This window comes from Frankliniella occidentalis, unplaced genomic scaffold, assembly GCF_000697945.3.
Source record: "Frankliniella occidentalis isolate FOCC.00 unplaced genomic scaffold, Focc_3.1 Scaffold111, whole genome shotgun sequence".
Classification (NCBI taxonomy): Eukaryota; Metazoa; Arthropoda; class Insecta; order Thysanoptera; family Thripidae; genus Frankliniella; species Frankliniella occidentalis.
This window is the reverse complement of record NW_026267239.1, coordinates 1-10,893: the sequence shown is the minus strand read 5'-3', so window position 1 is coordinate 10,893 and position 10,893 is coordinate 1. Positions and strand designations below refer to the sequence as shown.

The 10,893-nt window shown below is 38.5% G+C and overlaps 3 protein-coding genes across 3 annotated transcripts; 1 reads left to right on the top strand and 2 right to left on the bottom strand.

The window, feature by feature from the left end:
- Positions 1-9: 9 nt before the first annotated feature.
- LOC113203091 (SWI/SNF-related matrix-associated actin-dependent regulator of chromatin subfamily A-like protein 1) lies at positions 10-3,746 on the bottom strand. The gene is made up of 13 exons (XM_026417583.2): positions 3,476-3,746; positions 2,961-3,375; positions 2,775-2,890; positions 2,495-2,598; positions 2,262-2,396; positions 1,985-2,165; positions 1,733-1,899; positions 1,478-1,642; positions 1,135-1,293; positions 904-1,011; positions 643-817; positions 355-543; positions 10-273 (listed from the first exon to the last, which is right to left on the bottom strand). The coding sequence occupies exons 2-13, from the start codon at positions 3,364-3,366 to the stop codon at positions 145-147; spliced, it is 2,034 nt and encodes a 677-aa protein (XP_026273368.1). The 5' UTR covers positions 3,367-3,375; positions 3,476-3,746; the 3' UTR covers positions 10-144.
- A 96-nt stretch (positions 3,747-3,842) lies between these two features.
- Positions 3,843-6,946, top strand: LOC113203093 (caseinolytic peptidase B protein homolog). Its single transcript, XM_026417584.2, has 9 exons — positions 3,843-4,283; positions 4,350-4,401; positions 4,600-5,023; positions 5,098-5,212; positions 5,290-5,468; positions 5,541-5,702; positions 5,826-5,982; positions 6,073-6,263; positions 6,357-6,946. Exons 1-9 carry the CDS (start codon positions 3,962-3,964, stop codon positions 6,687-6,689), a joined length of 1,935 nt encoding a protein of 644 aa, XP_026273369.1. The 5' UTR covers positions 3,843-3,961; the 3' UTR covers positions 6,690-6,946.
- A 103-nt stretch (positions 6,947-7,049) lies between these two features.
- On the bottom strand, positions 7,050-10,234 carry LOC127749950 (E3 ubiquitin-protein ligase goliath-like; the record flags this gene model as incomplete). Its single annotated transcript, XM_052270120.1, is given in 2 exon segments — positions 7,050-9,861; positions 10,013-10,234. Coding segments are annotated over 2 exon segments (639 nt in total), but the record flags the coding sequence as incomplete, so codon positions are not given.
- Positions 10,235-10,893: the final 659 nt, after the last annotated feature.

The following is a 10,893-nucleotide window of genomic DNA, read 5'->3' as shown; positions in this document are numbered from 1 at the left end:
CATAACATGTCAATCTGTTGTTTTTTTTTATTTCATTCACCAGTGCACCATGTATAAAGATTTTTTAGTGCACATATTGGTTGCAATATCATTTTTGTTAATTAATTTACATCATGATTAAATTTCTTGTGTGCAAATTGTAATCTATTCAATTCGTGCTTTCTTTTCAGGAACTTCAAAAGAATTTTCTACTGTACTTAAATCTAAATCTGCTAACATCATATCATCATCTTGAGAAAAATAATCTGTAATGGTCTTCTCTTCAGTATGACTCTGAAAAATTCAAGAAACAGTTGAATGATAATATATGATTTTATACATTAGCATCTTACACACTATTAAATCCATACACACCTTGGCATGAACAGACGACTCAACTTTGAAATCATCTTGGCTTAATCCAGCTTTACTGAGGACATCTAGTTTTAGTTGAATAAGGGGCCAGATTTGGTCATCTGCTGTCCCACGCTGGACAAGGTATTGTACCAAAACACTATCAGCTTGCCCAATTCGATGAGCTCTATCCTCAGCTTGAATAAGGTCCTTCAGAGTTTAGAAAATTTCAGAAATGCAATCATGATTAATCGCTACCTAGATCAAATTCACAAATTACATTTATGTTCATTTCATTTTTTCACTTACACCTGGATTCCACCAAAGTTCAGCAAATATCACCAGACGTGCAGCTGTTAATGTTAGACCGGTATTAGCAGCTTTAATTGAAAGAACTGCAACTAAACAATTCTCTTGTTCTTGGAAATGATTGCACAGATCCTTTCGAACTTCTGACTTTACTGAGCCATCTATGCGGATATAGCTAGAACATAGTAATAAATAGGTAATAAGTAATAATTGTCTTCAGATACAGACTAAAACACATTGGATAGGAAGAAATTTACATACTCAGTTTTCTTTTTTTCAACAGCTGTACAAATTGCATCCATCATTATCCCATGATGAGCAAATATGAGAAATTTCTCTCCATTCTCTATCATATCTTCTACATATTGGCTGAAAGGATCAGAAAACATAGTCCATCAATAATTACAATTTTTTTTTATGATCCACAAAAGAATAATAATTGAAAAAATGAAAGATTTGAAAGAAAACAGAAGAATAGTTTACACTACTTACGTAACTCCTTTTATTTTAACAGTAGAGGTCTCTTGAAAATATGACATTAGAGTGTTTACTTTTGATAAACCTTTCAACCCTTCTGCATCAAGAATTTTCGCAAATTCAGAAGTTTCACTCAATTTTGGGCCAGTTGTCGAACCCAACATAACAACCTCTCTAATTGCATAAAATATGAATTAATGTATGAAGAAAGAAAATGTTCTACTTTATCAAGTAATGAGTGACAGGCAATATCCAAAGTGCTAGAAAAATGTCATTTCCTTGGGCATTCTAGACATTTCTCCTCAATTATCACACAATGATTAGATTAGATAAATGAAACTAGCAGTTTAACTTTTACCTTGTTTTTGGAGGTAGCTGGGATAGGACATCTGACTTAAGACGGCGTATCATTAGCAGCTCTTTAAGCACTATATTTAATTCATTCATATTAGCAGAACCTGAATAGTTCCAGCCCCATTTTGTTTGTTTCGCATCACAGTACCTCAGAGCAAAGTCCATAAACCTGAAACATAGTCAGATTCACACTTGCTAAAGAGTTGTTAGGGAGCATAATATTAGGTATTTCATTTGCAAAATTGGATGCAATCCTTACTTATTAAAAATTTGAGGTCTGATACATTTTAGTTGACAGTGTAGCTCAACAGGGCGACTAAGCACAGGAGTACCACTTAAAAGAATACATCGCTTGCACGTTGTCAAAATTTTTGTTCCTGCCTTCGTACGAATTGCTTTAGGATTCTTCAAATGATGACTTTCATCCTGAACACAAATTTACCAATACAAAGATGACCCAATGCATGCAAAATTTAAGTATGTTAACATTTTACTAACAATTGTTACTCACCATAATCACAACACCAAATTTCTTTGCCAACAGTTGTGTTTCAAAGGTTGACATAAGGTCATAGGAAGTAATAACCACTTCCGAATAGCAGTCTATTACATCCTTCCCATTTGTTATGACAAAAATTGAGTCTGCATTCACATTTTTCAGGTGTTTGCGAATCTCCGCAACCCACTGAAATCTAAAACAACAAAAAAAAAACATTGAAATGGACTCACTATGTACTTCTAGTGCATTTTAGATATAAAAAAATAAGCAGACAGATAAAAAACCTTACCGCATAGAAGATGGACAAACAATTAGCAAAGGCCATTCATCATGATAATAATCAGCTATTGCTAAAGCTTGAATAGTTTTTCCCAAACCCATATCATCTGCAATCAATACACGACCCCCTCTGGACACAGAATATCTGGCAGGAATGATTGAAGGGCATACAGTAATTATTTGCCAAAGGCCTTGCATAGTCAAGTATATTAATGAGGATGAGATGTGAATGAGAGAACTTACTTAACACTTTCTACTTGAAAGTCCATGAGTGTAGAGCGCATGGAAGATTGTATGCGTGACAGATCCACATCTGAGCTATAAGTATATCTGCGCTTTACAAATGTCTGTTTAACACACAAGAAAGTAAACAGTACGATAAGCATTGCTGATTGCAAGTTTAAAACTACAAAATAATGAAAACTATAACTCTGATTATCTCTAGTGTACAGACATTTCCTCCCTTAAAATTAGATGATTGGTAATAAATTTACATGAACGGATAGCAATGGAAGATACATACTTCAACAACTAGTGAGGGCAAGTCACCCACAACTACACTCGGTTGAAGGTTTTTCAGAACACTTCTAACTTTTTCATATTGTGTCAAAGGGAAATTCCAATTTTTCTTTGTCATATCTGTGGTAAAAGATCATGATTAAAATAAAAACAACAGAAAAAATCATTTAAAGGCAATAATATTCCCTACCATACTGTCGGCCTGGTACTGCTTTAATAGCATCTATGGTAGGCTGATGATAATCCATGACCAATTCGAAACGCTCCCTTGATATCAGAACTAAGGATCCTTTTTTGTTGGTATTTAAATCATTACCGTATTTCAGCTTTTCATTAGAACTTTTAATTGGAATGGTAGGGTATTTCCGCTTTTCTACCGAGCTTGAAGATGGTTGTTGAGATTGACTAGATGACGATTGTTGAGTGTAAAACTGTTTAGGAGCGCTTCCAATTGGTTTGTTCTGATGTGGTTGAGACAAAGAAATACTTGCAGCTGGAGGCTGTTGCTGTTTTAATTTAGCAGCTCTCAATGCTAAAGCTTTTTTCCTATTTTCCTCCATTCGATCTTTTTGCTCTTGTGACAAGGACGTAGACATTATGTCACCCTGAAAATGAATAAGTACAAGTACAGTAAGGTACAAGGAAAAGAAAACAGCAAATGTATTAACGAAAAGAGTAATTTAAAAATGGGAGATGTGAGTTTACCAGAATCTACAACTCGTAGAATTAAAGCTTGACACTCGTCGCACTTGTCACCGAAAAAGAGTCTCTATACGTGACATAACCAAAAGCAACAATCAACAATTTCGTACTTTCACGATTGACACCGGTAGCAGCCGCCACAACAATGACCTCCAGTTCTAGAAACCGTTCACGAAAATTTTTGCCAACTTAATTGTTCATAAATGGTTCTAAGAACATAAGAACATGTTTAAAAAAAGGAATTCCACTATGATAATAGAGTAAAAGTTTATGAACATTATTTCTATGAAAGAAACTGCGTTTAATTTCAACACTTCTTATTCTTATTTTTCGTATGTTAACCTACCTCGGCAATCGGTTTGTGCAAGTCTTACAAGGCGTTTTGTTGTCCTCTGGTCGAAAGAAACTGTCTGCTAGTTAGTTAAGTGTCTGTTTAATTTTCATTTTGTTATGTTTTGCGCCAATTAAATATCTAATAACATAAAAAATATGGACAAATTATTAAAAACTATAGGTAATTACATTTCACGTAGAGGTTATGTACTATCAAATCAATTATCTGTGAAATCTTTCCACTGCGCTAAATTGCTAGAGGTTAGATTTAGATTGCATCAGAAGTATCCATTACTTATAAATTCTCCTTTATTGAGACATTTTTCGCAACGACACACTAACTTAGGCATTCAGTTTCAATCAAACTATAATGATTATGAACATCAATCAGGCTGTTGCCCATCGATATCTTCTAAACCCTCATATGCTCTTCTTAGTTTAGGATTCATGACAGCGTGTTGCGCCTCATATGATTCAGGTATTAAATTTTAATGATTTCAATCAAATTAAGATAAAATCTGTCATTTTTCAATTTTGGTTTCAGATAAACGTCTTGTAACTGCAGCAAAAAATGGAAATGATGCAGAAGTTAAAAAGTTAGTGCATTTGTTCATCATTGCATTTTGTTATTATTGTTTCTTCAAAATTATTAGGAGTTTTGTTTAATTGAGACACTGTGGTCTGTCTGTGAAATCTTTTTCCTGAAAATTAACTTATTATTTTGTTTATTTTCCCTTGTCAATTTAGTTTATTTCAATCTATTCGCTGACTAAACCTTTTGGTTTTTGTTTAAGGCTTATTCGAGAGGGTCATGATGTCAACAAACGCCACCCACTGGGTTGGACAGCCCTTCAAGCAGCAGCAATTAATGGCAAAGCGGGAACTGTTAAGGTTCTTTTGGATGCTGGGGCAGATCCTAATATGGGAGATGAATTCTCTAATGTGTACCGAGCGGCAATGGAACGTGGAATGAGAGCTGCAGAGGTTGTCACAGTTCGAGAGGAAGAATTTAGTGATCGATTAGATTACATGGCCACATTCCGCAATTTCACTGCCTTACATTATGCCGTGCTTGCCGATGATGTGGATACTGTCGCTGTACTACTACAAGGAGGGGCTAACCCTCTTCTTCAAAACGACCATGCTAAGCAACCTTTAAGTTATTCAAACAGAGAAAATAGAAGGCTTGTTAATCTCCTAGAGTCCCATATGAAAACTGTAAGCATGGACTTTAATATTGTTGACTGAAATTCTTCTCCTAACACTTATTAAAATACATTAATACTTTCCAGTACGAAAAGAAACAGAAGGAGCTGGAGGCTCTTGAAAGGAGAAAGTTTCCTCTAGAACAACGACTAAGACAGCATATTGTTGGCCAAGAGAATGCAATTGTTACTGTCGCTGCAGGTAGATGCCAAATTTCAATATACTTTACTGCTGGGTTTATTTTGTGCCATTGTGTTAATTTTGTGTGTTTGTATTAGCCATCAGACGCAAAGAAAATGGATGGGCTGATGAAGATCATCCTCTTGTATTCCTTTTTCTTGGATCATCAGGCATCGGGAAGACAGAATTAGCCAAGCAGCTGGCATCATATATCCACAAATCAAAAACAGAATCTTTTATTCGACTTGACATGTCAGAATATCAAGAAAAACATGAAGTAATTAACTTCTTGATATGTCAATAAACAATCTTTCATTTTAGATTTTAAATTTTAAGTTTAATTTTTTAGGTTTCAAAGCTGATTGGTTCTCCACCTGGCTATGTAGGACATGATGAAGGAGGTCAGCTAACAAAAAGATTACGAAGTTGCCCCTCTGCAGTTGTGCTCTTTGATGAAGTCGATAAGGCCCATCCTGATGTTCTCACAGTTCTTCTTCAGTTGTTTGACGAGGTTTGTCATTTGTCTCAAAATCAAATAAGCCCTCCCCCCTTTTTTTTAAACTGAGAAAACTGATAAATTTCCTACTTAAAAAAATAATAAAAATCCCCCTTTTTTTCCCTATGTAACAATTAGGGAAGGCTCACAGATGGCAAAGGAAAAACCATTGAATGCAAGGATGCAATTTTTGTCATGACCTCCAACCTTGGAAGTGATGAAATTGCTAATCATGCTCTACACCTCCGCGAAGAAGCCAAAATGCGGGCCAAGCAATTAAAGGAGGAAAGCAAGCGTAAGTTATTATAAACTAACAATTCACCGTATTTTCATCATTTCCAGTCAAATAATTTTATTTACCTTTTCCATTTTTTTAAACTTCTAGAAAATGAAATGACAGAGACTGTTACAATATCTCGCCAATTTAAGGAGCGAGTTGTGCAACCAATACTTAAGAGACATTTCAGAAGAGATGAATTTTTGGGACGCATCAATGAAATTGTATACTTTCTGCCATTCTCAGAATCTGAATTATCTGAGCTTGTTCAAAAAGAACTTCAAAGGTGGTCTAAAAGGGTAAGTTACATTTTCATAAATTGATGACGCATTAGAATTTTTAACCAAATTTCTGTTTAGGTGTCAAACAAACCATGTGTTGTTGTTTTTCAGGCAAAAGAGAAGCATAATATAGAACTTGAATGGGATCACAGTGTTGAGGCCATTCTGACAGATGGATATGAAGTTAACTATGGAGCTCGGTCCATTAAGTATGAAGTAGAGAGACGTGTTATTAGTCAGTTAGCTCTAGCCCATGAGCGTGGCAGCATATCACCTGGTAGCACTGTGCAAATTCTTGTTGTTTGGCCAAAAAGTGAGACTGAAAGGCCGGTCATCAGACTGAGGGTTAAAGCTAAAGGTCGTAAAGAGTTTGTAGATATTGACGAAAAGGAGTTATCTGTTGCCAAAGTTGATGATGAAGCAGGAAATGGATTTCTGTTTTGATGAAAGATTTTTCTAAGACCTGGGAGCAAGGATGAGCACTATTTTTATATTTCCTTCCTTGCTGTTAAAAAGCTGTGATTATTTTGTTGATCTTGTGTTGCTTAAGTTAACAAGAGACAAGAAATTAAAGAAATTGTGTTTTCATGTAACTATCCAACTAAGTTGAGGACCATGTTGTAAGCACATTGTATTTAGAAATGAAATATTACGCCCATTCATGTTGTTTGTGTTATTAAATACAAGTTTCATTTGCTCTATTGCCTTGAGTTTACTTTGAAAAGGTGACCTGCACTGTACCTTTCAGTTGAATCAGTGTAGACTTTGTGGAATCCACAGGTTTGTAGTTGATAAGGACAGACATTGAAAATGAAAGGGAAGCTTTATTTTCAAATGTTCACAAACACTAAGTGGAAGTAAATCCCAATTCACTGTTTGTTTGAGAGTAAATAAAGTAAATTAGTTGGTACAAACTGTACATAGCTAAAAATGACTAGAGAAGATTTTAAAAGGTACATGTTTTACATTGATCTTGCAAAGTACTTCATTAATGAACTTTGATTTAAAACCTTTTGTATTTCTTTTATCACAGCCACTACGCTGCTGTGCATGAGTGGCCTGGACTAGCCTCTGAACATTCATTTTCGGTATTTCAAATTAATTTGTCCAAGAGGTTTTACCGTTAGGATTGTATGATTTCACTTTCCCATCTTTGGCAACCTATCTATTTGACTTTTATTTTGTAACTGATTTCTGGATGTCCCCATTCAAAAAAATTTGAAGAGGATTAGTCCTAATGCCATTTTCAGTTAATTTTCTTCTTTTTTCTTATGTAAAAATGTGTGAAATTTTGATGCCCGACTTAGTATTAGTATTTTCTTTAGAAATTTTACAGCTGTGTTTGCCATTCACAGATACAGATATGTATTACAAGTACATTGAACAGTAAATTGTAATAAAGAAGGGAAACAGCAGGGAAATACATATGGAAATAAATTTGAAATACCAATTAAGGCATTTGTCTCTCTTCAGATGAAAACTGTCTGGATGAATAAAAATACAATATGAAAAATACTCTCTTCAAGAAAACAAACCATAATTAATCTTTGACAAATTCCCAGATTTTTTAAACTTTCAGATTTTTTCATCATTTTTTAAAATCCTGAAGCTTATCTTCCTTACATAATACTGTGAAATACAGCAAAGCTGCTCTTTTTAAAGACCAAACAAATATGTATCCATCAAGTGCTCCATTTTCATGGAGACAGACATGTACATGCCATTTGTTATTGTTTATGATAAGCCTTGTAAAGCTTTTTGATAGGTTCTAATACATATTTGTTACATATCTGGTCTGGTAAGAGAATTTGATGCAATCTTATATATTGACCCCATAGTTGTACAATTGGTTGAGAATTTGTTCAGTGCCTGTTCATACTGTTCTGTATATTAACTACAAATTACTATATATACACAATGAACTCAACACTTCAGTCAGTTTGGTGTACATCATACTATTGTATCTCATTTAGAAAAACACTCAAAAACACGCAGTCTTACTAGAATAATTAAGTTCTTATTTAAAATGCAGAATAATCTTCCACATAGTTTGTAGCTCCTATTATTTACATTCATTTACATATGTGTGACTTAAAACAAAGGGGGACTCATATAGCTACTATATAAAATATTGTCCTTGCTAACAAATAGGTCTTTTTCAAATCACCAGTTTATTGTAAAGATTATATCATTTGTCCCCATTCTTACAGTAAAGGTTTCACAGCCAGATTTGCATACAAAGCTTAATATCACTCTACTTATATTGGCACTGAAGGAAAATAAAGCTTTTAATGTAGCTCAGAAATAAAATTTTGCAAGATGGGCAAAACCATTTAAAAATAATGTTATTGAAAGTACAGTATTTCAGTTTCCAGTTTGCGCCATATGAGGCAGAAAGAATAAATTACAGCTATTTTAGGAGAAGTAATTTGTGATGCAGATAGACATTAATAACAATTAAAAAATAATACCATTATACGCATTTGAAAAGAGCAGCAACATTTTAACTCCCTTACTTAGATGTCACGTTTTCTTAATTTCATGTATTTTCTCAAAAAGACGCCGGTTTGACACCCAACTAACAAAGCCTGCATTTGTTGAAAATTTTAGCGCGTTTTGGGGGCATTTTTGATGCACCATATGCGCGTCTCTGCTACCTGGACGGTAATCTTTTCGGCAGGGTTTTTCGAAATCCAATTAATGTGAGCTCCAGTCCAGTTCTACGTAAGCTTTAGTTCTACTTCCGATGGACGTTCATCCGTGGTCAAGCTGGCCTGAGCCCACGAAGGATATTATTAAGTTTGAAGTCCAGATCCCTGATAATTTTACATATAATACGTCCGTAGGTGCGTCCCCCTAGCGAAAGGGTGAGCACCCAGCCCGCTTGCACGGGTGCGGGTGAGAGGGAAAAGGGAGGGGGTGTCATCGCACGGCTAGCGCAAAGGCAACCCATCAGCCCACCTGAATGCAGACATCATAACTTCGGCAGAGTCGGGCACCCACCCTGTACACCTCGTAGGGAAAACCCCGATTTCTAGACATCATTCGAATAACACATGTCTTCGACGGAAAACTGACTCGGATTTTCCGTTATTTTCTCTCTGCCCAGCTGGTGTGCCTCCGGCAAGCATACCTAGGATAGGTACGGCCAGCAAGTCGCTGCGGTGCACAGGCTTGAGCCTTGAGCTTCACTGCGTTGTCACTGCGCCGGTGAGTGGTCCGAGAAAGTGCTCACCACGATGTGCGGCCGCTTGGCCTGCGGCAGGATCGAGTCTGTCACACTGCTGCCGCTCTCACTGCTGGCGCTGCTGCAGCAGCTGATGCCGCTCGCACTGCTGGCCACGCTTGCGGTGCTGAGCGCGCCGGGAGAGGCGGGCCGGACGGGCCTGGAGGAGTCCCTGGCAGGATCTCTGGCAGGATCTCTGGCAGGATCTCTGGAAGGATCTCTGGATGGATCTCTGGAGAGGTCTCGCCCTTCGTCCTTTCCTCTTCCCTTTCCCCTCCCCTCGTCCTCATGATTGTCCTGCTGCTGGTCAGGAGAGCCTGCGCCCGCACTGCCGTCGCAGCGCTCATCGCTCGCTTCTGGTGGCTGCTGCTGCTGAGGCTGCTGCTGGGCCTGCCAGGGAAAGAAAACGTAAGTCTCATTTTGAAGCTGGGGCCGCGTGCCTTATCAGTCAGCCGAAACAACGGAAGTCAGCAGGAATGAGTGTGACGCGGTGTGATGGCAGAGCGCGAGAAAAGTCTGCAGCATTCACGCGTCAACTTACACATGCCGATTGGTCGTCATTCCCCTGGTGAGCTTGGGGCGGCGGCGGCGGCGGCGGCGAGGGCGCCGCTGTCGAGGCCTGGTGGTGGTGGTGATGGTGGTGGTGGTGGTGATCCCTCATCTGCTGCACGCGGCCACGAGGCTGGTGCGGTGAGTCCATGAGCCCGAATGCGGCCACCTCTTCGATATCCAGGTGCAGGATGCTCTCCTGGCTGCCGGTGAACTGAAAGAGGGAGCAACGAGCGTGAGCCAAAGTGCCACCCGACCAGGCAGGATATTTCTGCTCTGATCTGGATTCATCCCCTCCCTTTTCGCTTCCGTAGTCTGGTGTTGAGAGCGGGAGGATTTTATCCCCAGTTATTAAACTTATCGGAGAGTATGGTTGGCAAGGCGCATATATTGCGGATGTTAACCGTACCCCGTGTTGTTCAGGATTAGCACGGCGTTGCAAGAACTCTACTGATTCTGCTTAGGGATCTTCCAAAGAGTACGCCCTTCATTCGCTGTAACGAAAACTGCCAAGTTCAGCACGCGTGTAGGCTCTCATAGCGCCTGCTAGGTAGCTAACAACGTGCCAGCAGTGCATGCGTGTCCTGCGGCGTGGCCTACCCTGAGTCTCGCAGGGGCCGAGCCGAACCATGAGCCGAATGAATTGCCGAATTGCCAAATGAATCTGAGGAGGACGGGCGTACTTTCAGGACGATGCCTAACGAATCAATCGCCTAGCCTAAGCCTAGGTTTGTAATGATTATGACGAATCGCGCTAAAGAATTGCCCCCCTCCCTCTTCCCCTTAGACAGTCCCAAATACAGTCCCTCGCTCTTTTCCCTAACAGGGCCACAGGGTCGCTTGGATGTGGCGGGCTGCCGGCCGCAGCCACCT